The 27,210-nt window shown below is 41.3% G+C and overlaps 1 protein-coding gene across 1 annotated transcript; it reads right to left on the bottom strand.

The window, feature by feature from the left end:
• bmal1a (basic helix-loop-helix ARNT like 1a) lies at positions 1–27,210 on the bottom strand. The gene is made up of 19 exons (XM_080842812.1): positions 27,087–27,210; positions 17,503–17,567; positions 17,215–17,359; positions 17,086–17,106; positions 15,643–15,681; positions 15,481–15,513; positions 13,630–13,787; positions 12,955–13,034; positions 12,764–12,856; positions 12,560–12,677; positions 10,436–10,585; positions 9,765–10,011; positions 7,386–7,492; positions 3,837–3,987; positions 3,481–3,575; positions 3,033–3,141; positions 2,810–2,903; positions 1,461–1,548; positions 1–226 (listed from the first exon to the last, which is right to left on the bottom strand). Exons 2-19 carry the CDS (start codon positions 17,513–17,515, stop codon positions 69–71), a joined length of 1,899 nt encoding a protein of 632 aa, XP_080698938.1. The 5' UTR covers positions 17,516–17,567; positions 27,087–27,210; the 3' UTR covers positions 1–68.

Raw genomic sequence — 27,210 nt, 5'->3', positions numbered from 1 at the left:
CACCACTCCCCGAGCACCCCACCCCCCCACCCCACTCCCTGCAGTCCAGCAGCGCCTCCAGCCTCCTCTCACAAGGGCCAGGGTAGGTCGCTAAAGTCCACTGGGCCCCCCAGGCCAGCGTCAGCCTCCAGCAGGCTCATGATCACGGCCATGGCTGCCTCGTCATTGCTGGGGCTGCTGGAGCCAGGGTCATCCATGATGTCGATACTCAGGTGGGAGTTGTCACCTGGAGGAGGGGGTGAAAAAGGACATGTCAAGGATGATCATTTTGAGTTTGCAAGACATACACACACACACACACACACACACACACACACACACACACCAGCGTTTCCGTTGTCCGGTAATTGCCGGCCTTTGTCCGAAATTTTTTTTAAATGTCCGAAAATATTAGAGCTCACCGGTCAAATTGTCTGGTTGGAATTTCTTATAAATCTCTTCTCGCAAACACAATCTGAATTTGGCAACAATCCTAATATAATGGCCTATAAAGCAAACGTGCACTGCCCTTATTATGTTTTAAAGGAACAGGCTAATCTGCCGTTAGAAAGTTACTAAACAACACGCATATGCTGCATTTCAAAGGAGCGAACTGAGTGAGAAGGATCAAACATGGCCAAGCAGACTAGCCTTAAAAGCTTTTTTCAGAGGCCAAACTCAACTGATGAGGGTAAACCGTCTGACGAGGATGAACCTGTAACACTGCAGTGTTGCGTCTGAACGCGTTTCAGACATATTGCAGACATATAGAGATTTTGAAAAATTATAGCTCGCAGCATATTGAAAAAAACAAACTGAAAAAGTTATTTTTTGGGAGCTGTGAACTTAGTCAAAATTTTTGAATTATGAACTATGTACTGAACTATTTCATGTAGAAAGTGAACTTTCCAAACACTAAATATGTGAAGCCCTATATGTTCGAACAGCTTCACCAGAGAAAAAGCCGAAATGTCGGGCGTTTATGTCGTTATGGAGTGACAAGTTCCGGTGCGAGGTAATTGATAGTCACAGTAAAATGTTCTGTTAGCACTGCGAAAATGCAGGATGACACAACGGATTCACAAGAGGGTCGAATAATTTTAGAATCTCTGCTCTCATTGAACATAGTCAGAGCAATGACCATGTTGGGGCCATGTTGGGGTCAATTTAACGCCACAGCAGGTTGCGATTAAAAGCCACTTATTGACGCGCATCAGACATTAATGTTTTTTTTTCCATTGTAAACTTAGGCAAATAAACATGTTGCATTCTAAACTACCTGATAATGTTATTATTTAAGCTACGCATGCAGTCAGTTTTCTTCAGTAGGCTAATTTAGAAGCAGAAATAGATATTTGGCCGGCTTATCCTTAAAATGTCCGGCAAATGAAACATTTTTCTCTACCACACCTCTGACACGACAGACAGACAGACAGACAGACAGACAGACAGACAGACAGACACACACACACATAACTTACTCATGATGGAGTTGTTGGAGTATGGGTATCCTATCGAATCTGGCCCCATTCCGGCAGAGGGAAGGTCTGGAGTTCCCCCATTTTGAATCTGAAACAGACACAAAGAAACAGAACCTTGAGAAGGTGAGAAAGCAAAACATCTCCTACAGCTGCATAATCATCTCCACCACATATTCACATTACAGCAAGTGATTAGACGTCACTTTAGGTTCACATCCAGGTTCCCCAATCCACAATCCAGGCTACATAATAATCTGTGTTCTAAGCAAAATAAAGCAAAGACTTCCATCAGACATGAAGACTTTGCAGTAATGACTTCTATCCCAATCAGGGAAGAGCAGCATACTGAGGAGTGTGTGTGTTTGTGTGTGGTGCTGGAGCTCCAGTGGTATTTGAGCTCCAGTGGTGTGTGTGGAGCTCCAGTGATGTTTGTGTGGAGCTCCAGTGGTGTGTGTGTGTGTGGAGCTCCAGTGGTGTGTGTGTGATGCTGGAGCTCCAGTGGTGTGTGTGTGTGTGTGTGTGTGTGGAGCTCCAGTGGTGTGTGTGTGTGTGTGTGTGTGTGTGTGGAGCTCCAGTGGTGTGTGAGCTCCAGAGGTGTGTGTGTGGAGCTCCAGTGGTGTGTGTGTGTGTGGAGCTCCAGTGGTGTGTGTGTGTGTGGAGCTCCAGTGGTGTGTGAGCTCCAGAGGTGTGTGTGTGGAGCTCCAGTGGTGTGTGTGTGTGTGGAGCTCCAGTGGTGTGTGTGTGTGTGGAGCTCCAGTGGTGTGTGAGCTCCAGTGGTGTGTGTGTGTGTGGAGCTCCAGTGGTGTGTGAGCTCCAGTGGTGTGTGTGTGTGTGTGTGATGCTGGAGCTCCAGAGGTGTGTGTGTGTGTGTGGAGCTCCAGTGGTGTGTGTGTGTGTGGAGCTCCAGTGGTGTGTGAGCTCCAGTGGTGTGTGTGTGTGTGTGTGATGCTGTAGCTCCAGAGGTGTGTGTGTGTGTGTGTGTGTGTGTGTGTGTGTGTGTGTGGAGCTCCAGTGGTGTGTGTGTGTGTGTGCGTGTGGAGCTCCAGTGGTGTGTGTGGAGCTCCAGTGGTGTGTGTGTGTGTGTGTGTGTGTGTGTGTGTGTGTGTGTGGAGCTCCAGTGGTGTGTGTGTGTGTGTGTGTGTGTGTGAGGAGCTCCAGTGGTGTGTGTGTGGAGCTCCAGTGGTGTGTGTGTGTGTGCGTGTGTGGAGCTCCAGAGGTGTGTGTGTGTGAGGAGCTCCAGTGGTGTGTGTGTGTGAGGAGCTCCAGTGGTGTGTGTGTGTGTGTGTGTGTGTGTGGAGCTCTAGTGGTGTGTGTGTGGTGCTGGAGCTCCAGAGCACCCTTCCTCTCACCTTCTTTCCCCCAGGCGAGCAGGTGTCCGGAGGGGGTGTGCTGGTGATGTTCAGAGGGCTGGACCCACAGCTTGAGGGAGACGAGCCTCGAATTCTAGCAGACACAAAGGAGGACGTGACGTCACTTCAGGGTGGGATGCTTTATGAGAATACAACAGTTCACCACAGTTCTCTGCACTGAGAGATCAAAGCACACAGAGATCTTTATTTATCTTTCCCTCACCTCTGGATCTCCATGACTTCTTCAGCGATCATGCGGCCAATCTTGCCGGCTCCGGCACGAGTGCCCCCTGGAATGCCCGGCACTATCTGCAGCGCACGCTTTCCACCACCTGTGGGCACACATGCCAGACCCATCAACACCACTTCACATCTCCATCCTCTCTTGCCGTCTGCATCACTAAACTCAAGACAACTCAAGAGCATTAAGTTTGGAGTTACTTTGTTACCAAAATATTCGTTTGGCAATAATGGATACACAGTATATTACTGCCTCTACACAATCCTTACATATTTGGCCTCTTGTTTGCACTTGACATACAGATTCTGCGTAGACTCCTTCTAACACAAACTAGAAGATCTGACTAGAAGATTTGACACTGCCAGAAGAGCTCCACATGGAGATGATGAGAAACCACATGGAGATGATGAGCACTGAGGATGACGCTCACCATCACCGCCTGACGTTAACACGCTGCTGTCCATACTCTGAGGCGATGAAGCAGGCTGGGGGTAATTGGGGTCTGCTCCATCAAGCACACTCCCTCTGTGAAAAGAAGAAGACCTGTTTGAGATGCATACACCCTATAGATCCATTGAAGCCACAGACAAGACTTCTGAAAGCAATTCTAGGTTATGGAAATATATTTATAAGCAAAGAAATGTGTACACATGTACTTGTTTATTGTAAGGCCATGGTAGATTATGGAGGTACTCAACTTCACTTCACCTTTAACAACAGACAGGCTACATCATACTGATATATGTTTATTCGACAGTCTTAGGAACGGAATGTAGTGCGACTTACGAGACCACGGTGTTTGTGGAGACGATGTACTCCACCTCTTTAGTCCAGGGGTTCATGAAGCTGAACCAGCGGCTCCTCAGGGTGATGAAGGAGCCATCCTTGATCTTGAACTTGTAACAGTTTGTATTGATTTTCTCCCGCATCTGCAGCACTGCCAATGCACATAGGACCAGTGTGAGACCAGTGTGAGACACACATCAAACATCAAACTCTGGCCAGTAGAGATGTGCGGGATGACCAAACACCTGCGAGTTCTAATAGGCTTACCAGAAAATACTCTGGGTTCAGGTGGGTCAAACAAACTACAGAGCAGTGTTCCGAGTAAGAAAGAAATAACCTAGAGGAAGAGGCAGCCTTGCTCCGAATTGTGTAGCAAGTCTATGTATTCATGGGTCCCAAAGACGTCACTTCCGTGAAGCCTGCCGTCATCTTTGGGACCGACTCAACCAGTATTCCCATTGTATTATACGGTTTTTGTAATAGATCTTAGATAAAGGCTAGATGGATTATGGCGGACTCTTGAATGTCCGCACAGGAGGCCATTTTGAGGACGGAATAGCTTCCGGTAGGGATCAGTGGTACGTTAGGTAACGTCAGTGATCTTCACAATCGTTTACACTCTTATCTTGCGGAAATTTTGACGGATTTACAAATTACTTGATTTACAATCGTCATTATCTTGGTAATAATTCTGAATGCTTGAACATGTTGAAATGTGCATCTTAATTGTGTAGCACGGCTATTGTGTAGCTATAAGTCATTTTACATCAATTGGCGAGTAATTGTTCTTTCTTTTCAATATAACTTAAGTTGCACATAATAAAACTGAAGTTGCACATGATTTCCAATCGGGTTGGTTTGTTAAACATCTTACATTATGATTTTGACAGGAAATTGCTGACTTTATTGCCAATGAAGATGCCAGAATTTTGTGCAATCTGCTCTATTGAACACTCCCCTGAAACGAGACCTGTCAGAGACCTGTCAATGTTATTTTCATATGAAAACCCATGTTTATAATTCTTCACAAGTATGTAGTGCCATAAGAAATATCTTACGTTTATAACAAACCAACCCGTTTGAAAATCGGTTGAAAATTGAGCAAGTTCTGGTTATTTAAAAAGTACCACTACCAACACAATGTTAAGGGGGAGTGAGCTATACTGTCCTCAAAATGGCCAAAATGTGCGGACATTCGACTCCGTCGGCCAGAAACGCAGGCAGGATATCTAGCCTTTAATATAGATATCTATGGTTTTTGTACCCAATAGTAGCTTGTAAGCCATACATAATAATACATAGTAATCATATAATGATAATAATAACGGTTATATATTAACTGTATTGTTTTCTATTGATAGGCTCTTCAAATTTAAACTTTTTAAAAGTAGTATTTTTTAATTCCAGTGTTTAGTAAGTTAGCTTTCATAGTTAGCTAGCGAACAGTCATGACTAAGAACATGGCACATCTGAATGAGGCAGAAAGACGGCGATATTGAGAAAAAACATCAATTATTGGCTGCGATCCATATTGACTACCGTCAACTTTATTTTGCCCCTTAAAGTCTGCCACAACTAGCCTGGCCATTACCAGCCTGTGACTCCATTTCATTCCGTCTTTCAGTCTGGGCCAACCCAATGCATTTTGGTTTCCGAGATGGGCGGGTGCTTATCTTGAGGTTTAAAATCATTGGAGTTCCCTTAACCAATCAGCAACGTTTAGTAAGCATTCGGTAGATTAAACTCTTCCCAAAGCCAGTTGGGAGAAGAGCTACGACGTCCTTTCCAATCATAAAACTTACAAGAAAATACTCTTGTTCTCCTTTTAATTTTCTGATGTTCTCGAGAGTTGAGACAACTTTTCCGATAGCTTTTCGTGTCTTTTCCTCCAAGGCGAGTTTTGCGTCACAGCTCTGAACTGTTCGCTGATTGGTCCTGCAAAATTTTGAGTTCTGGAGACGATTGTCAATGGGGTTGGGCCAGACTGAGTATGAGCTTGAAATCAATTCAGGCGGAAATACGTAGGCTGGTGTCACCAGGCTAGCAATAAATGGCATCTGGAGACAAAACACATGTATGTCATCACAGGACATGTACGTTACTCAAACAGCAGTTATCAACCGATTTATTTTAGTGGTGGTTAAGAGTGCCAATGTGGGCTAGCTAGGTGTAGCTTAAGTCTTTAGTAAAGTTCGCTAGCAGCATGCTAACTATTAGCACACTAGCTTAGTCAGGAGAGTTTAGCTCTGATAAGGCACAGCAATTGTTCACGATTGTAGTGACGTGCTGCATTTCACTTAACATGTCAGTCACTCCCAGGCTCTGAACACAAAATAAACATCTCCATGGATAGTGGTGCAGGAAAATACAAAGTGTTGATTGTACAATCGGGAGTTAGCTGTTGCTACTTGTCTCTTCTAATTTGCAGCCAACCATTTATAGCTAACCATTTATTCCGCCGATCTAAATCTTTTGGTATACAATTATATTGTTTATTTGGGTTAATTTCGCGACTGGTGTCGCATCCATCAGCACAACATATGCCGGGCATTTTTAACTTTCTGTGGGTTTGGACCGACTGTGTCTATGTTGCGAATGGCGCTCAGCTAGACTTTCGGTCACAAAGATGGCGGCGCTTAGACACAGTGACGTCACTTGGGATCTATGAAATTCAAAGGGATTTCTACCTTTCTGCTGTGATTCATACTAGCCTATAATGTATAATACACCCTTAATTATAATTATAGCATAGTCCTGTGCAGTCAATTTGCAATAGTGGTTTTGGTCATAGCTGTTTAAAAGCTTAAGAGTTGTTTTCCCCTCAATGGTATCTGTAGCTGTCTGTCTAGATGAGCCTAAACCACCAAAACAGATCATGTAGATTAAATTAGTACTTTGCTGAAGTTCCCTGTTAAGTGAACAGATGTCACAGATGTGAAGGAAATGCAGTGTTTGTGTGTGCTCAAGAGAAAGAGAGAGTGTGTTTGTGTGTGCTCAAGAGAAAGAGAGAGTGTGTTTGTGTGTGCTCAAGAGAAAGAGAGAGTGTGTTTGTGTGTGCTTAAGAAAAAGAGAGAGTGTGTTTGTGTGTGCTTAAGAGAAAGAGAGAGTGTGTTTGTGTGTGCTCAAGAGAAAGAGAGAGTGTGTTTGTGTGTGCTTAAGAAAAAGAGAGAGTGTGTTTGTGTGTGCTTAAGAAAAAGAGAGAGTGGGTTTGTGTGTGCGTAAGAGAAAGAGAGTGTGTTGGTTCACTTCTGGTAATGCCCGGTTTGGACTACATTGAATTAGCCCATGAGGATTCAAAACTGCACTCAGGCTATTCAGCCATCACTGGTGCTCCATTAAGTGTCTAGACGAGTGTCTGTCCTTTTTTTTAAACGTGCACAAAAATGTTTTCTCTTCCTCCTTGCTAGGGATGCTATCATGGATGTGGGTAGTAAAGAAACCTGACCTGCACATCAGTACTGCCAAGACTTAAAACAATGAGCACTTAAAACTCAAATAAAGTTTGAAAGTCTTGTCAAATAAAGCTAATGAAAATACTAATACTGATACCTTGTCTGTGACATTCTGCCAGGTGTCCAATATCATCCTGGTGGAAATACTCGTAGAAGGAAGTACCTAGAAGTTCCTGGGGTAAATATGCAAGTATAGCCGTGGCCCTATAAAAAGACAAAAACTTTAATTAATTGTAAATCAAACCATTATTGACAATTTAAAAATAGATACATTAATTTCAAACACATTGTTAAAGCGGATCTTGGAAATTATGTCCAGATTTTGTGGACCGTTTAGTGACATAAGCCCCTTATACATGCGTCAATGTAAAGCGGTTACATTGCGCCTACCACGATAGAAACTCGCGAGCGTGTTACAATTGCCTCATGTATAAGGGGTCTAGATGTAAACCGTTAGTTTTTCCGCCGATCGTCTGAGCCTTTCGAGAGAGGTGGTTTACCACGTTAATTCGTCTTACAAAAGGGCGTGTCAAATCAGGCCGATGTGTCATGGGGGAGGCCGTGCGTGACTGGGGGGAGACGGTGACAGGAGGCTAGAAAGTTCACTCCATCATCTCTTTGAAATTCCTTATTCCATCAGTGGTAGGCTACAATGACTGGCTGTTTTAAAATATAACTAATAGCCTAACGAAACAAAATAACCCAGGAAGTTTCATCTTCGACGTTAAGGCTTCTTCCAATACTGACAGCTGACTCATAGCTTGCAGGTTTGCGGGAGACGCGACATTTGAGGGATGTCACTTAATTTAAACCTTTTTTGCTTCCGTTAGTGTGTGTGTGTGTGTGTGTGATAGAGACAGAGAGGACTCAGTAAAACATCAGAAAACACCGTGTCTCGTAAGCCTTAAACTATCAATCACCCCCACAATGAAATATGCCATTACAGTCGCGACAAACTTCTTGGCATTGTGGTGCGCCCAAAACGCAAGCTATAAACGTAGCCATCCTAATGTAACCAAAATATACCTCTGCTGATATGCCTAACCTTCGTTCTATTTAGAATTTGTCTTAGCACTATGCAGGAATAAAATAGCATCTACAGTGTCAGGATTCAGGCGCTCTCGCCTGGCTTCTATAACGCGCCCTGCTGCACTGAAGGAGCGCTCACTCGCAGCACCTGTTGCTGGAACGCATATAATTCGTTTTGCAAGGTGCTGTAGTCGTGGGAACGACTGGCCTGGTTTCTCCCAAAAGGAAAGTAGATTTTCCTCTGCTGATCCCGCGTCTGTATGGAAGTTTGTAGAGAGATTGCCGGGGAGTAAAATGCTCCCTTTCCGTTACGTCTGCTGCTGGCTAGTAATACAGACAGCCGGAAAGGTTAATAAACGGAATGAAATAGCTACACATTACACACGCTATGTTTTAATAAAAGCCACGTTACTCACATACTGGTTAACACTGTTTGTTACAGCGCATAAATGTTTGTCGCTACATCCAAACTGCGTCACCGTTGTCCCTCCCTGTGCTCCAGCCGCACCATTTTGCTTGCAATGTGAATCATTTAATTGAAATATGCTTATTGGCATTTGTTGCACCTTAATCATTTTCTACAAACATGATATGCTATGTATGGTGTAGCCTAGTAGACTGAGACTCTATTCACTACTGCACAAAAACTAGACACGTTTGAAAAACTAGACGTTTGCAATGAAGTAGGTTAACTTTCGCCAATATCTCCGTAAGGGAGATGGGTTATGTGCTCAAATTTCCTGGGATCAAAGAAGACGTTAGTATTCATGTGCAAACTAAAAATCACGTCTCAGGATTGCTGCGCATGCAAGTTATTTCGGGTGTCTCAACTGTAACTAATACCACTGTCATATAATTATGAGTCCAGTAAAAGACGGAGCAAACACAGTTTTCTACCGTTGTTGAAACACATCCACGCGTAGACTCGTTTTCTTTCCATCCGAGAGTGGTTATTCAAAGAAAAATATTAAGCACTATATGCTGATAGAAAGAAGGGAACTTTAAGCCACTGCACTGCCTGTGCCCGATGCGGATCCACGTTGATGTTGTTAGTAAACAAACCAGGTGGGAGCACATCTCCGTGGTCTTTGCGCATGCCCGAGGCAATGTAACCGCTTTACATTTTGCACATGTATACAGGTAACGACAAGAGCCGTTTCCCTTGAAAATCTTCACACCTACACGCGAATACGATACGATAAACTGATCTGATCTCAATGGCACATGTATAAGGCCCTATAGACTAATAAGAGTTACAGCATTAGTCTTAACGTTTACCACTGCATAATGTGGTGATCCTGTGTGTGGTGTACTTTTGAGGGTTTCACTGACATTGTTTAAGTGCACTCTTGTGCCTATTAGTTCTATGGCACTGCTATGGCGCTCAACTCTATGCTGTTTAACCTCTGGTAAACCAGAGGATAGCATTACACCATTTCACACTCACCTCTGGTCAACAAACACAAATTTGCCATCAATGGCGTGGCGAGAGACGTATTCAGTTGGTTTGACACGGATGTCTCCATTCATGGACTGGGGCACAATGTGAGGGTGCAGACGGCCAATGGCCACCAAGCAACTCAGGTTGCAGCCTTCATTGTCAGGCTCGTTGTCGTCGTCCAGACCCATCTTGGTGGGCGGCCAGCTCTTCAGGTAGCCTGTGCTGTGGATGGTGCAGAAGCTCTTGCGGTCAGCTGCGCAAACACACACACACACACACACACACACACACACACAATAACACATTTTAACATCGCTCTTGTCGTCAGCTTAAAGTCCGAACAGAAAGCAGTGTGATTAGCTTGTAAACTATGGCCAGTACAATAAAACAGCAAAGGCATTTCAAGACCTCAAGAGGGGGGAGAACCATGACCAGGCGTGTACCTTGCACAATGCAATATTAATCAAGTCTCGTTTTTCACAAGGCTTTGTAATTAGACTAGTGTTATGCATGACCTACAATGCCCCATTCAGTGAAGAGTGATCATTTTGTGATGCTGTAATTAACCTACAAATACAAAGTGACACACAACACCATTGAATGAATACTAATTATGAGCACACAGCCCTTCACTCAACAACCCCTCAAGGCTTTCTAGCTCTGCAACAAGGACAAACCTTTCTTTTTTGAACAGGTGGAGGAGAAGTCCTTTTCCTCCATCTTGACAGAGGGTCGGTTGCACTTCATCCGGCAGAAGAAGGAGCGTCTGGCCCCTGAGCACAGTCTAGACGGGCCGGGAGTGATGTCTGTCTTCACAGGAAGGCCAGCTGGGAGAGGAGAGAGCAGGCAGCCATTACAATTAGAGTCAGTACCACTGCCCTTACTGTTTACATTTCAGTTAGAGTCACCACCACTGCCCTTACTGTTTACATTTCAGTTAGAGTCACCACCACTGCCCTTACTGTTTACATTTCAGTTAGAGTCACCACCACTGCCCTTACTGTTTACATTTCAGTTAGAGTCACCACCACTGCCCTTACTGTTTACATTTCAGTTAGTTAGAGTCACCACCACTGCCCTTACTGTTTACATTTCAGTTAGAGTCACCACCACTGCCCTTACTGTTTACATTCATTTCAGTTAGTCACCACCACTGCCCTTACTGTTTACATTCATTTCAGTTAGTCACCACCACTGCCCTTACTGTTTACATTCATTACAGTTAGAGTCACCACCACTGCCCTTACTGTTTACATTCATTACAGTTAGAGTCACCACCACTGCCCTTACTGTTTACATTCATTACAGTTAGAGTCACCACCACTGCCCTTACTGTTTACATTCATTTCAGTTAGTCACCACCACTGCCCTTACTGTTTACATTCATTACAGTTAGAGTCACCACCACTGCCCTTACTGTTTACATTCATTACAGTTAGAGTCACCACCACTGCCCTTACTGTTTACATTTCAGTGAGTCACCACCACTACCCTTACTGTTTACATTTCAGTTAGAGTCACCACCACTGCCCTTACTGTTAACATTTCAGTTAGAGTCACCACCACTGCCCTTACTGTTTACATTCATTACAGTTAGAGTCACCACCACTGCCCTTACTGTTTACATTCATTACAGTTAGAGTCACCACCACTGCCCTTACTGTTTACATTTCAGTTAGAGTCACCACCACTGCCCTTACTGTTTACATTTCAGTTAGAGTCACCACCACTGCCCTTACTGTTTACATTTCAGTTAGAGTCACCACCACTGCCCTTACTGTTTACATTTCAGTTAGTTAGAGTCACCACCACTGCCCTTACTGTTTACATTTCAGTTAGAGTCACCACCACTGCCCTTACTGTTTACATTCATTTCAGTTAGAGTCACCACCACTGCCCTTACTGTTTACATTCATTTCAGTTAGTCACCACCACTGCCCTTACTGTTTACATTCATTACAGTTAGAGTCACCACCACTGCCCTTACTGTTTACATTCATTACAGTTAGAGTCACCACCACTGCCCTTACTGTTTACATTTCAGTGAGTCACCACCACTGCCCTTACTGTTTACATTTCAGTTAGAGTCACCACCACTGCCCTTACTGTTTACATTTCAGTTAGAGTCACCACCACTGCCCTTACTGTTAACATTTCAGTTAGAGTCACCACCACTGCCCTTACTGTTTATATTTCAGTTAGAGTCACCACCACTGCCCTTACTGTTTACATTTCAGTTAGAGTCACCACCACTGCCCTTACTGTTTACATTTCAGTTAGAGTCACCACCACTGCCCTTACTGTTTACATTTCAGTTAGAGTCACCACCACTGCCCTTACTGTTTACATTTCAGTTAGTCACCACCACTGCCCTTACTGTTTACATTTCAGTTCGAGTCACCACCACTGCCCTTACTGTTTACATTTCAGTTAGTCACCACCACTGCCCATACTGAAACTACTTTCTTCTTACTCTCAGTCATGAAAAACAGAAGAGCTACATTAAATGGTAAGTTGAGTTCTAACACCTAAAAGGCAGCCTATCAAAGAAGATTCATCTTTGCACAGTTTAACAAAGCAAGCCTTAGGATGACGCAGAGAAAACCCACTGTAAAAAAAACACTATTCTTATAAAGCTCAGTCAAGCTTCTCAACAATTTCCTTTTTTGTGACTACCCAGACACTCCAGATTGCTCTCTGTACAACTGACAGAGTGGCAATAACGGGGCAGAGTCAGGTTTATCCATTTCCCAGCGTCTGACCCCTAGCATTAGAAGAGCTTGAGAGACGCTGTACTTTACTTTTAGCATCGATGAGTCTCTCCCGCGGGGCGGTGTCTGACGACGACAGCTGCTCTTTGACTTTGGCAATATCTTTAGGATGCAGGTAATCAAACAAACTCTGCCCAATCAGGTCATTCTAAAAACAAAAACAGAAGTGAGACTGATGACACTGCATGATGATTAGACTCAACACTATGGTCACGTGTGGCTCACAATATGTACCTGGCTATAATTGAGGATTTTATAAACACTCTCTGAAACGAACAGGATCTTCCCACGATCACAGCCCACAACAAAGAGAAAGCCATCAGCGGCCTGCAGGAGACAAGAGAGAGGGGAAAGTCACACATCTTTTCACTGGTTGCCAAAAGTCAAAACACATACAAACATGACTGGTGTGAATTGCAACTCACCCTCAGTATTAAGTGCTTAAGTTCATCATCCGACAGAAATGCAGGTTTGTAGTTGGCCTCAGTGTACGGGTTGGCGGCCCCTGGAGAAAAGATGATACAAGTTGAGAACTGCAGGAAGTAACAAAGGCTGACCGGAGCAGAGCTCCCAGTGACCAGCTGTGGTCATGAAAAACACAATAGCCTTGACCCATAACCCATGACCCCAGAGCCCTTACTCTCACAGGCAGCCAGGAGTTCATGACTGACTGCAGTTGTAATGGACTCTCAACCGAACTAGTTCACGACTATCCTGCGTCTTCTGACATGAAGCCATAACCATATGATAGCCGTCACATTATGGCCATAACGTCAGCATTTATCACCACTTCTGACCAGCCTTGTGTGTAAATCCTTAGAGGTAACCTCAAGCACTGCCTGACTGGTAAAGTAGGATGGGCTGCTTAGTGCTCCATTAATATTTTGTGAATCCTCCATTTGAAGCTGGTGCAACCCATGTCAGCATGTGTTGCTAACTTCACACTTTAACTTCACACGCACTTTGCTAGTACCCTAAAAACCTGCTAGTCATCACTGCAAGTCATTTTATTAAGAGAGCAGATTAAGTGCTGCCTATTCGAGAGTGACCTTCATTCTCTCCATTGGCCATTAAGATCACAGTGGATAATTCTGTCTTACCTCGGAGTGTCTTCATGTGCTGCACGGCCATGCGCAGGACGGTCAACTTGTCCAGCTTGCGAGACATGGCATTGCAGGTGGGCACTAAAGCTGCCAGTTCATCTATGAAGCTGTTCATCTTGTCCCGTCGCCGTTTCTCAATCTGACTGTGAGCCTCCCTGAGTTCAGATGGAAGTAAACACAAAGCTCAGAGGCCATCCTTCCAACCCAACCCTTCATCTTAAAGAGTTTCAACAGCAACTACCGGTCACAGTTTTGAATATTAAGATATAGGTTAACCTGCAAATTCCACATTCAATATTATACACACAATAATATTATTATACATCTACACATCACTCTTATACTTATATGTTATGTTATTTTATGTTTTGCTATGGTACAGTGCCTTGCATAAGTATTCACCCCCTTGGATGTTTTACCCTTTTATTGCTTTTATAAATCAGTCATGGTCAATATAAGTTGGCTTTTTGGACAAAAAAAATCACAAAATAGCTCTCTTTAATGTCAAAGTCAAAACAGATTTCTACACAGTTATGTAAATTAAATAAAAATATGTAATGAAAATAAGTGATTGCATAAGTATTCACCCCCTTTAAATAGACTGACCTAATTCAACAGAGGTCCAACCAATTGGTGCTAGAAGTCTCACAATTAGTGAAATGGGGATCAGTGTGCAGTGAATGTGTCTCAAGTGATTGTAGTATAATTGTATATATAAGTTTCAAGCTTCAGCAGCTGGTATTGGAGAAACTCTGCATACAACAACTGTTGCCTGGCTTCTTCACCAATCAAAGCTTCATGGAAGAGAGCCACTTTTGAAAAAATGCTCCACTTTGGTCTCATCAAACCACAGAACCTTCTTCCACTTGACCATGGAGACTCCCACATGCCTTTTGGCGAACTGTAGTCGATCCTTTTTTTCAACAGTGGCTCTCTTCCATAAAGCGTTTATTGGTGAAGAACCCAGGCAAGTTGTTGTATGCAGAGTTTCTCCAATCTCAACTGCTGAAGCTTGAAATTCCTTCAGAGAAGTCATAGGTCTATTGGTGGCCTCTCTTACTAGTCTCCTTCTTGCACAGTCACTCAGTTTGTGAGGACGGCCTGATCTAGGCAGATTTACACATGTGCCATAATCCATCCATTTCTTGATGATGGATTTATCAGAATTCCAGGGGATGTTTAGTGCCTTGGACATTTTTTTGTATCCTTCCCCTGACTTATACTTTTCAAAAACCTTTTCTCTGAGTTGCTTAGAGTGATCTTGGGTCTTCATGGTGTAACAATAGCCAGGAATACTGATAACTGAATACTGACCAGTGAATGGACCTTCCAGACACAGGTGTCGTTATACTACAATCACTTGACACATTCACTGCACACTGATCCCCATTTCACTAATTGTGAGACTTCTAGCACCAATTGGCTGGACCTATGTTGAATTAGGTCAGTCTATTTAAAGGGGGTGAATACTTATGCAATTACTTATTTTCATTACATGTTTTTATTTAATTACATATCTGTGTAGAAATCTGTTTTCACTTTGACATTAAAGAGGGCTTTTTTGTGATTTTTTTTGTCCAAAAAGCCAACTTATATTGACCATGACTGATTTATAAAAGCAATAAAAGGGTAAAACATCCAAGGGGGTGAATACTTATGCAAGGCACTGTAGGTTGTTGTGCGGTGCTTTGTCCTAAGAATTTCAATGCCCAGTCTGACTCTGTTTTTCTGTGTATATGACAAATAAATACTTGAACTTGAACACTAATTTCCCTAAACACTTGTATTAACTGCTCAGTGGTATAACAAGCTTCCACACAAATGACAACTTTAATATAAGCCACATACCTGGCATTTTTAATACGGCCTTGTTGTTCATCTCTAAACAGTGGGAAGAACATCAAAACTTTACTTTAATTTCAAACGGTCACCCTTTTTGTAAAACAATTAAGGACACTGAAATCTCACACAAAATTGTGTACTCTATGAAAACAGTCTTAATGATTTTACCTCCCAAGCGATTTATCCTTGTCTGTGTCCATTCCATCGCTTAAAGAAACATACACACATTCACATTAGCTTTAGAATAGGAACATTAGGGGTGCACGATTCGGAAAATGTCACGATTCGATTCGATACCGATTTTTAGGCTCACGATTCGATTCCAAATCGATTTTCGATTCAAAAACGATTCTCGACTGAAAAAAATTGATTCACAGTATGTAAATGTTAGTGCCGTCAAACGATCGTGATTAATCGCATTTTTGTCATAGTTAACTCAAAATGAATCGCGATATATCGCAAATTAATTAATCGCAAATTTTATTTTAATGCTCTTATCATGGAGAAGTAGATTGGCTTGCTTTATGCAATGTTTTATTTTATTGAAAAACAACATTGCCAAACAGGGCGGTACAAAATTAAATTATAAAGTGCACATTTCAGACTCAGCCTATAGTGCAGTTAAACCATGGCTTAATATTTTCTTTTTTTCAAGTTTGCTGTGAACATAGAAGTCAGGCCTCTTATTTCAAAAACAATGAACCGTAACAGTTAGGTTACCAATAAAAGGTAAGCCTACTACTTCCGTGCTTTCAGCCAGCTGCCTGTTGACATTTTCAGACAACAGTGAAGCTTGCTTCTTTTGCACATCACAACTTTTAAAGGTAAACTTTCTATTCAGAAGCTTTTTATCAACCATTTCGCTGTATCGCGCTCACCATCACTCAAACCGTAACGTTAGCCTACTACACAGTTTGCAAAGCCAAAAAGAACGTTAATTAAAAAAAAAAAAGCACTTGAATCGCGATACAAATGTGAATCGATTTTTTTGCACACCCCTAAGGAACATTCAAAGTTTGAAAATGATGCAATACACATGGGAAACAACGAAATCTGATACAATTCTGTATGTATTATTTTACTTCATGCTTATTGCAGGTATACCATATTTTCCACATTTTAATGACATTTGGCTAGTACTGTGACTACACATTTCAGTTGTCCAAAAGTCCAAAAAACCTTTTGCTGGTTAAAAGATTCTCAAAAAATAAATAAAATGTAATGTGCTTGAGAAAGCCAATATAGCCATCAACACTTCCGGGGATACATTAAATCACACCGAAACCAATTAAACAAATCACACATTAAGGCATCACCAGGGTGTGAGGTTGTTATCAGGACAACATCACTAAAGTGAGCCACTAGAGGGAGCTGTAGCACCAGAGAGCAGGCAGGGAATGGCACTGTGCTCAGTCAGCAGTAGCTGCAAGAACGCAGTTTTTACAGCCCCTAAACTTGTATACGATTTCACTAGAACATCAGATTGAAGAAGGTTGTGACTGAGGGTCACGGGTCCACAGGGAATACACCGCATAGAAAACAGAGAACTACACTCCTGCCCCTTTAAAATGAACCACAATTTCTTTAAGTGTCCTGATTGTCCATACTCACTCAAATGAAAAGCCATCGATTCTGCAAAACAGACAAAAACAGACTCTTAAAATGTGCACTTACAGAAGGCAGACAGTCCCAAAGGCAGTATGTACTTCATGTGTGAGTATGTGTGTAGTATGTTCTCACTGGTAGTCTGTGGTACTGCCCTTCCTCTTGCGGTTGTAGTCCATGCCTGGGGTGCTGATGGAGCTGCTGATTAGATCAGTTGAGCTGGGGGACATGAACTCGTTCATTGTTGAAGAAATGTCCATTCTTTGGTCTGCCATTAGATCTGAAACAGATACAACAGCACAGACTTCACCATCTCTTACTTGGTACATGGATACTTCTGCTGCAGGCAGGACAGTTGAAACTGATATCAAATTAGACGCAGGAGAGAAGGTCTAACACCTTCAGTGAGATATGCAAACTCACCACAGAGATTCATTCAGGTTGTGGTTCTCAAAGCAGGTCCTTCCATCCACTAGCGGGTCAATGATCTACAAGAACCAAGATATAAGATTGAAGAAGTGTTAGTTTTTTTTTTTTGTGTTGAGTGTTTACAGCATCTCAGACTCAAATGAGGTCTATAGTATCTCTATGGTGTTCAATCTGGAGTTGCCTATCAACAGAAACAACAGTCTAACAACTCTAACACTTCACTTGTTTGAGAAACGTCCAGGAGAAGAGAACCTTTATGGTGCGTTCCAGTTGTACTCGGAAGTCACAATTCCCCAGATCCAAGTCCAATATCTCAACAGGATTGCCCCCTGGAGTCAGAATTCCAGCTTGTAAAGTCGGGCGAGCCCCTACCAACCCTAGCGTGAACTTTAATAGCACTTCTGTCTCATTTGTGTCTCATTGGATCAATCTTACACCCAGCGCTGTCGAACTTCTAACTCTGGCTACGGTGTTTGTAGGCGCAAATACAGTGTCATGCATTGTTATCAACTGATATTGCTAACATCTGGTAACAATTGCTAGCAACAACATTTGATATTGCATTTGTTTTCCGACTTGGAACTGGAAATGACATGACTGTGTTCCAGCTCCGTTATAGCATCCTTTAAGTACATACTGTAGTAAAAACATACAATATTTGCTCTCCTTTATGGAAAAAGAACTGTACAACCCCTCTGGTTATTTGCAGTGGGATTTACATTTTCAACCAATTCTTAGTTCACAAACATGTGGTAAAATGAATACGTCATCTAACCAAGTTATTTTATTATGTTACAAGATTACATATTCAATCGTTACAAAATGGCTTGGTTTCCACACTGGTTCCCCTCAAAAGATTAATTTTGAATCCTTACACACACTACACGCCTATAAAACCAGGGCTTTATTCAGCGGCACGCACATTGATCTGTCACCATCTCTCTGCGTTATGTTTAGGGATGCACCGATCCGATATTTGTAATTTTTTATGTTTATGTACAGTATAAAGGTAGTGTATTATGAGTGCACGTTGCTATTAGTAGCGATTAGCATGCTAAGCGGATATTTAGTTATGTCTTGATGTTGATTCGCTGTAATAAAGATGGGTTCATCCTGTTAAGATTTCGACTGGATGAGCTATGAATGAGATTCATGTTGCCTTGTGTAATGTCCACAATTATATGTATCGAGTAATATTAGTTGTGTAATTGTTATCGTGTAGCAATAACTCATGTTAAAGTAATTCAGTGCAGTGCTAATTAGTCCCCATTCTCATTGCAGACACACACATATGTAGGATCACATGCATCGTCATGTAATGGAAATTGATGAATGCACATTAAAGGGAGATAAAGAATACTGCTTTGGTAATCATGGGTCTTTTAATTTAACACACTAGAACCAGCAAATACATTAACAGGTCACCATGCTGAGCCTCTACAATGTAACGTAAAAGTTGACGCTAGCGGATATATGATTGCTAACTAATATGAACACTAGCGCTAGTTAGAACGTACATTATTTGTGATTATTTTTAGCCTATGTTATGAATTGATAGTGATGACTAGACATGATGTTAAGTAGCAAATGAGCAAAAAATGCACCAAGATCTCATGTCATGCACTCCTCATTTCTCCCTCTCGCACGTGTGGTCACACACATACAGTTACCATAGTTTCGCGCAGTTTTTTTAATATCGGTATCGGATCGGTATCGGCCGATACTAAACCTCAGATATCGGTATCGGAGGTGAAAAAAGCGGATCGGTGCATCCCTAGTTATGTTGGTAGAGGTCTACTCATATCAATACATATCTGTATGAGCTATCCGTAGTAAAAAAACATTATCATTTAAATAAATAGAATATATGAATATATTGGGCTTTTCCTTCATTATAAACACTGGACATCAGAGGCCTGCTACAGATGTTGACAGCAGTAGATAGGTAACCTTGTAATTATTATTTTGGGTCTTTGCATCTTTTTGATTTCTTCCGCTTGGAAGATGTCTCTGCCCACTCCTGCACGGTTTGACGGAGGTGCCAACACTATTTAACCATGACAAATCGATTTAACCATGACTTAAGCATAACGCACACCCAGACACTATGGAACATCCAAACTGAATGCAAATGCAATTTCAACATTTTGTTAAGACCTCCTCCTTCGTTTTGCATGTTATGGTTTACATTCCATTTTTCTTTCATTTAGATTTGTTTACATTTATCGTTTATTAGGGTATGCATATCATCATGGTCATCTTTTATATTTTCAATTGTCCATTAGTCTACAGTACATCAGTCCCATCTCACTACTGTGAGTCTTAAAGAAAAATATTCTTTGGAGTTAGAAAAACTCCTTCCACTGTGTTAAGATGCAGGTGACATTGCTATGGGATTGATATGTGTTGTTATTTAGGTTGTTAGTAACACAGGCCACGGGCACAATAAGAATTTGACATGACACATTTTGACATCTGAATTTAAAGGCAGTGTGCATATTAAGGGGGTTGGAAAACGTACTTAGAACTTAAACATGTTTTTTTTCCCCCATGCGATTTTAATGAATGGCTTTAAAAACAGATCCCATGGATGACCCAGGAAAAGTCTAGCAAAGAACAGTTCAAATACAAAAATAAAAACTGTCTTTTGAAAGTGAGTCAACATTAAAACTAATTTTCTTCAACAATAGACCTTAGTTCACTTTCCATCAACATTCATTTCCACTGTGTTTTAAAAACAAGCGGGTTTCAAGTGTGGGCGTTCTGCCTGCTAACAGTTTGTTCTCGGCCGTCACACTTAAGGTCTCCAGTCTGCAGAGACAGCTTACATGCCTGGAAAATTCAAGCACTCCCAGACCTTAACGTCACACATGCACTGAAGGAATCCATGCAGCCATCTTATAGGGCAATCCTTCTGGTAAGAATAGCCCCTAGAACCCATTTACATGTATTCATTTTAGTAGATGCTTTTACTTAAAGCAAATTACAATATAGGCTTACTATATTACATTACAAATATTATTAAAAGTACATTTCATCACTATGTGTGCTCCCTGGAAACCCATGAACTCGGTAATGTTAGCAGTTGATGTAGAGGAACACAGGACATATTTTTATTATTTATATCATTCAAGTGTACAAATGTAAAACTGTAAACTTCTCTTAGGCCACTGCCAGACTAAGCCTGTTTTCATACTTTCCGGAACGTAACCTTGACAAACTATCAGGGCCTGTCTGACCGCAAATCGGGTTTGAATCCGCGAATCTGATGACGTAATTATCCCACGTGAACGCTGGAAGCTGTCAAGTAGTCACGTACAATCGCAATAAAAACGAAAAAATGTAAGTCTTCTGTTCTGTTTATGGCTGGCAAACAACGATCTAAGAAGGGCACGTTTTATTCACTGAGTTACCAAAGCAGTCTTCTTTATGGGGACTAATTTGCACTGCACTGAATTACACAACTAATATTACTAGATACATATAATAGTGGACATTACACTAGGCAACATGGATCTCATTCATATCTCATCCAGTCGAAATCTTAGCAGGATTGAACACATCTTTATTACAGCGTATCAACATAAGAACAGAACATAGCTAAATCTCCGCTTAGCATGCTAATCACTACTAATAGCACTAGAACAGGGGTGCCCACACTTTTCTGAATGGTGATCTACCTTTTAAGTGTCTGGGTCAGAATGATCTACTAACTACGCACATTATGTGTCTTTTTAAAATGTACAATACCAAAAGGAACAGACAGTGTCATACGGGCTATTTCACTTAGGTTTCACACTTAAATGACAAGTTGAATTAATTTAAGATTGAGTTTAATTTCCATACCAACCCTGGAAATAACAACAGTAACATCCACAATAGAGGCTACTAATCAGCATGTGATTTCATACACAGTGTCATTACATTGCCCATACAATTTAGTAGCCTACATTTATAATAAAAAAAATCCACACATTGAAATGTAACTTTTTTTAACACTAGGATTTTCTTTTAACATACATACATAGATAGTGGCATTTGGCCCACAGTACACACTCTCATACTAGAACTCACTGTTCAAACTGAAACTTTTTTTGAAGGCTACTACACATAGAATCGAGTTACAGCGAAAACGAAAATGCAGCGGTAAAAGGAAAGCAATTGGGCTTGTCTGTAGTAGGCTATGAGATCGGGTAGATACATTATGGTTGTTACGGTAATGGTGTAACAAACTTTTTAGCAACCAGCAGACTGGCCTGTCTACACGTCAATCAGCGGGCACATTATAATATCATTATATGATAGGATGAATTGCTTTTCTGAAAACGCGATTTTTTTTCCCGTTTAAAAAAAAATCGTTTAAAAAAAAAAAAATCTTTTTTTTTTTTTTTAATTTTCGTTTTTTTTTTTTTTTTTGCTGAGTTCTGTGAGCTACTCTCATTGGCCCTGCGATCGACGTATTGGGCACCCCTGCACTAGAAGGTAGCCCAAAATGTGGTATTAAATACACACGATCTATCACAGTAGCAACTTCATGAAAACCCTTACTTTCATTAGGTATGCACATAATGCATCACATACAGGTCGAACAATGATGATTTAAGCATAGGAAATGTATAAGGCACAGTATGGTCAACTACTTGGCGACAAACTGAACTGTCACTAACTTAACTAGTTGTAACTTGTGTCTACTTCTTCTCCGAGTCTTCTTCTCCATTTCCGGTAGCACCCTTCACAGCGCCACCAACAGGCCTTGCATATGTACTACAGCAGATTCACCAGTTTCAATGGGTGTGTGTGGCCACAGCACAGCGCAGCACAGCTTTGTCTGGCCGCGATTGACTAACCCCGAATTCGTTCCGGAAAGTATGAAAATCGGCTTAGTCTGGCAGTGGCCTTAAGTAAAACTGCCAGGGCTCTTCCTCATATTCTCTGTTACACTCTGAGTCTGTGTGCAACCCCGCCCCCACTCTCCCAATGCGTCTGTATCAGCAGAACTCCTCTACACTGTGTGCACAATTATTAGGCAAGTGAGTATTTTGACCATATCATAATTTTTATGCAAATTTTCCAACTCCAAGCTGTATAAACTTGAATGCTTATTGGATGTAAGCATATCAGGTGTTATGTATCTGTGAAATGAGGGAGGGTGTGGCCTAAGGAGATCAACACCCTATATCAAGGTGTGCATAATTATTAGGCAGTTTCTTTTCCTAAGGCAAAATGGGCCAAAAAAGAGATTTAACTGACTCTGAAAAGACAAACATTGTATAAAGTCTTTCAGAGGGATGCAGCACTCTTGAAATTATTAAGATATTGGCGCGTGAACACAGAACCGTCAAAGGTTTTGTTGCAAATAGTCGACAGGGTCACAAGAAACGTGTTGAGAAAAAAAGACGCAAATTAACTGCCAAAGATTTGAGAAGAATCAAATGTAAAGCTACCAGGAACCCATTATCATCCAGTGCTGTCATATTCCAGACTTGCAACCTACCTGGAGTGCCCAGAAGTACAAGATGTTCAGTGCTCAGAGACATGGCCAAGGTAAGGGAGGCTTAAACCCGACCACCACTGAACAAGACACATAAGTTAAGACGTCAAGACTGGGCCAAGAACTATCTGAAGACAGATTTTTCAAAGGTGATATGGACTGATGAGATGAGAGTGTCTCTTGACGGACCAGATGGCTGGGCCCGTGGCTGGATCAGTAACGGGCAGAGTTCCACTTCGACTCAGATGCCAGCAAGTTGGAGGTGGGGTACTGGTATGGGCTGGTATTATTAAAGATGAGCTAATTGGACCGTTTTGGGTTGAAATTAGTGAAATGGACTCAAAATCAACTCTCAAACCTACTGCAAGTTTTAAGAAGACACTTTCCTCAAGCAGTGGTACAGGAAAAAGTCTGCATCTTTCAAAAAGACCATGATTTTTATGCAGGACAATGCTCCAGCGCATGCATCGAAGTACTCCACTGCGTGGCTAGCCAGTAAAGGCCTTAAAGATGAAAGAATAATACATGGCCCCCTTCCTCACCTGACCCAAACCCTATTGAGAAATTGTGGAGCCTTCTTAAACAGGAGATTTACAGTGCAGGAAAACAGTACACCACTCTGAACAGTGTCTGGGAGGCTGTGGTTGCTGCTGCACAAAACGTTGATCGTCAACAGATCAAGAAACTGACAGACTCCATGAATGGAAAGCTTGTTACTGTTATTGAAAAGAAGGGTGACTTTATTGGTCAATTATTTTTATTTTTTTAAATGTCAGAAATGTTTATTTGTTTATTTTGAGCTGTTTGTGTATTATTCTTACTTAAACAGATGAAAATAGACAAGTGAGATGGGAAATTTGTCGTTTTTCATTTAGTTGCATAATAATTATGCACACTCATAGTTGCCCAATAATTGTGCAGACATAGATATTCTCCTAAGAAAACCAAAACCTCACTTTTACTTTCTTAAATATTCAGGTTTGAGGTTATTGACATTTTGTATTGACCGAGAGCACTGTAGTTGTTCAATAATAAAATTAATCCTCAAAAATACAACTTGCCTAATAATTGTGCACACAGTGTAGAGATCATGCAGTGGTCAGTGATGACCGAAATGTTTCCATGAATGTAAAGGGTTAAGTAAGTTGTATTATGTAAGGGATAATGTATTGTCAGGAGGTCATTCTCCAAAAATAATTCCCTTCAGGACGAACAACCACCTGACAATACATTATCCCTTACATAATACAACTTACTTAAGGTTGTATTATTTTTGGAGAATGACCGACCTCTTTTTAATGATTTAGTTGCCGTTTCATGAGTCCCGTTTAGAAATAAATAGTTCTTCAAGCAAATAGAACTTTGAAGTTTCAGGTGTTGCATAGCAACCCATTACTTGCTGACTTCAAATTAACATGAGTCTGTTACGTTAAAATGACCGTAATTCTTGCGGAATGATATGAAAGAGGTGAATTAGAAGTACAAAACCCGTTGCCAATGACAGCGGTCAGTCATTATCTTTTCGCAGTGGTATGTTAGCAGGAATTAATGTATGGGTATGACGTAGGGATGGCCCATTCAAATCAACGGTACTTTTTGGAACATTCTGAAGAGCCGTATAATAATAGCTTATATTTTACACCTAAATAAAAATCACTTCAGACCCTTGTCAATAAAGTCAGTAGCGCTAACTACGTATATATCTATTTTGAGAAATGTTCAATTTTTTACATATTACCTCTGCCAGTAACCAATACAAGAAAGTGGAGATTTGGTGTTTAGCTAGCCAGCTAACAGCATAATGAGTTTAGCCACATCTGTGTACCCATTCGTGTACAATTAGTAGTTTTTGATACAGGTTTCCTGTATGTATTTCCCACTGCAAAACAGCTCAGAATGTAAGTTAACAAGTCTGGCAGTGGGATGAATGATCACCACACATTAATGGCAGATAAAAGTTACAGGAAAGAAGAGCACATTGTCTTTTTATGCCTGATTTAATCCATCTAATAGTTTATGGATGACTCAGACTAGGACTCGAGTTTAGTGACTCGACTAAAACACTGGGTGATGAGCGGTTATATTTGTAGACTGTATTTATTAGATGTGCCACACAAGAAATGACCGATTGATCCCATATGTGTTTTCTATTTAGATTGCAACTCACATGTGGTCATGGACAGATTATGAAACCATGGCCCCTGGGCCTGGACGTGTAAAAGCCTCCCCCGAAAAATGTCTTGTGCGCTCACAAAACAATACTGTAACGACATGTTTTTTCAACAGCTAAATTCACCTGTACCTCAACAGGATTTACAGCGCACATACACATTTTCTAACAGAGCGCAGGTACTCAATTTAAGCCAACAGCAAATTGACAAAATACACCGCTTTCAAACGCAAATAAGAGATACATTTAAGCCACCTCTAATACTAACAAAAACAAAGTCTAAAAACATTTGACAGCAAACAAAGTAAATAACACCGACTTTACGCAGAGGCTCTGGCTTAAGTTTTGGCCCGGGAGGCCTGTTCGGTTATCCATCCCTGCATGCGGTGTTTAACTTATTCAGATGTCTTTTGAGTGCATGTGGAAGGGAACTTTGTGCTACATCACATTACTTTACTTTGTGTTGCTCATGTGCTTTGTGATGGTTCTTAAATTAAATGTTCTTGTATAAAGGAACTCAGTTGCTTAATACTGACTAGTTGTTTGTGTATTGAATGCTCTCCCGGACGAGTTGGAATTAAAGGTTGTTCACTGTATTAGGCTAATCGCAAAGTTGTATTACAGTTATTTAAATCAGCCTACTTGGGTGTACAAAAAAAATGTTAAGTCTGACTAAATGGTTCGAAATAGGTTCTTCTGTACTTCTCGTTTAGCCATCGGACATAGGAGTGAAATTGACTGATATCAAAGGGCTTTAAAAAACGGAACCAAGGGCAATATTGTCAATTTGTAATACATGCAAGCAAGACAAGTATGTCTTAGCTAGCCGAATGAACTACGTACGATGCTTACAAAACATCAATGACGATACAAAAATGTGAGAAGAAAACACCCAACCTTCGCAACATGTATTTCACTGAGTAGCAAGAAACTATCAATCATTTTTCGTAGCCTTTGTGATGGTTGGTATCTAGGAAGCCCTCTGTTCAGGTTAGCAAATGTCACTACATACCGCGTAAACCATTTATCAAGCTACATATAAAAACGTTATAAAACAATTACGCTATACCTAACGCTGACTGTGTGATAATGCGGGTTCTGCATAATCTGCATTCGTACCTACACTAACATACATACAAACTATCAATCTTACGTTATTGTTATATCACCACCCTCATTCACGTCATCTATGACTTACTTGCTGACGTCAGATGTGCAGCGAAGATTCATTGCATAGAAAATACATTTATGCAATCAATTCTTACCACGACACATTACAGCACAAAGTAACATTATCCACAAAGTTACATTACCGATAAGGGGTTACTTAAACCATCTTAAGTTAGGTACACAGTTACCTATGGACTCTGATGGCAAATCGGTACAGTGTAAAATAAATTAACATAGCGCAAGCTAATGCCGATGTAAAAGCACAATGAATGCACCTAATGCAGCTCAAAAGACAAGACATGAAGGATACATCTTCATAAGGGTGTCGGCTAGGAAATTATGAGCTTCGTCAGGTTTTAATGTAGCGGTGTAGCTACTATAGCTAGTTAGCGATGATTTAAAAAAAAAAAATTCTTGCCAGGTTTCAAACTACCTGACTGGTTAGCTAATAAGAAGATATGTAAAGGCTCGCTAGCTACGGCGACAATGAGTTGCGACGAATGTAGGGATCCCCCTTTTCGCCACTAACAACTAGCTAGCATTTATGAAAACACAGCAAAGACCAGTTGGCTAGCAAGATAGCAATACTGCACTTAACAGAGGGACAACCCTGGAGAGAATGCCCCTCCGAGAATGCCCCTCCTCCAGCAAGTCAATAGCTAGCTATGTCAACAGGGGAGAAAAATATTGTTCATCGACTTGATACGACATAAGAACACTTTCAATAATCAAAATCCATATACTTGCCTCTTACAGTGCGGCTTATCATGTAGCTTTCACTTCACTTGCGAAGTAGAACATTACTACAAAAATGTGTGACATAAATGGCATCGGTCTGTGACCTACTTTCTTCTCTTCGTGATGATGACTG

The sequence above is a fragment of the Sprattus sprattus genome (genome assembly GCF_963457725.1).
Source record: "Sprattus sprattus genome assembly, chromosome: 7".
NCBI classification, from domain to species: domain Eukaryota; kingdom Metazoa; phylum Chordata; class Actinopteri; order Clupeiformes; family Clupeidae; genus Sprattus; species Sprattus sprattus.
This window is presented reverse-complemented; position numbering and strand designations above follow the sequence as displayed.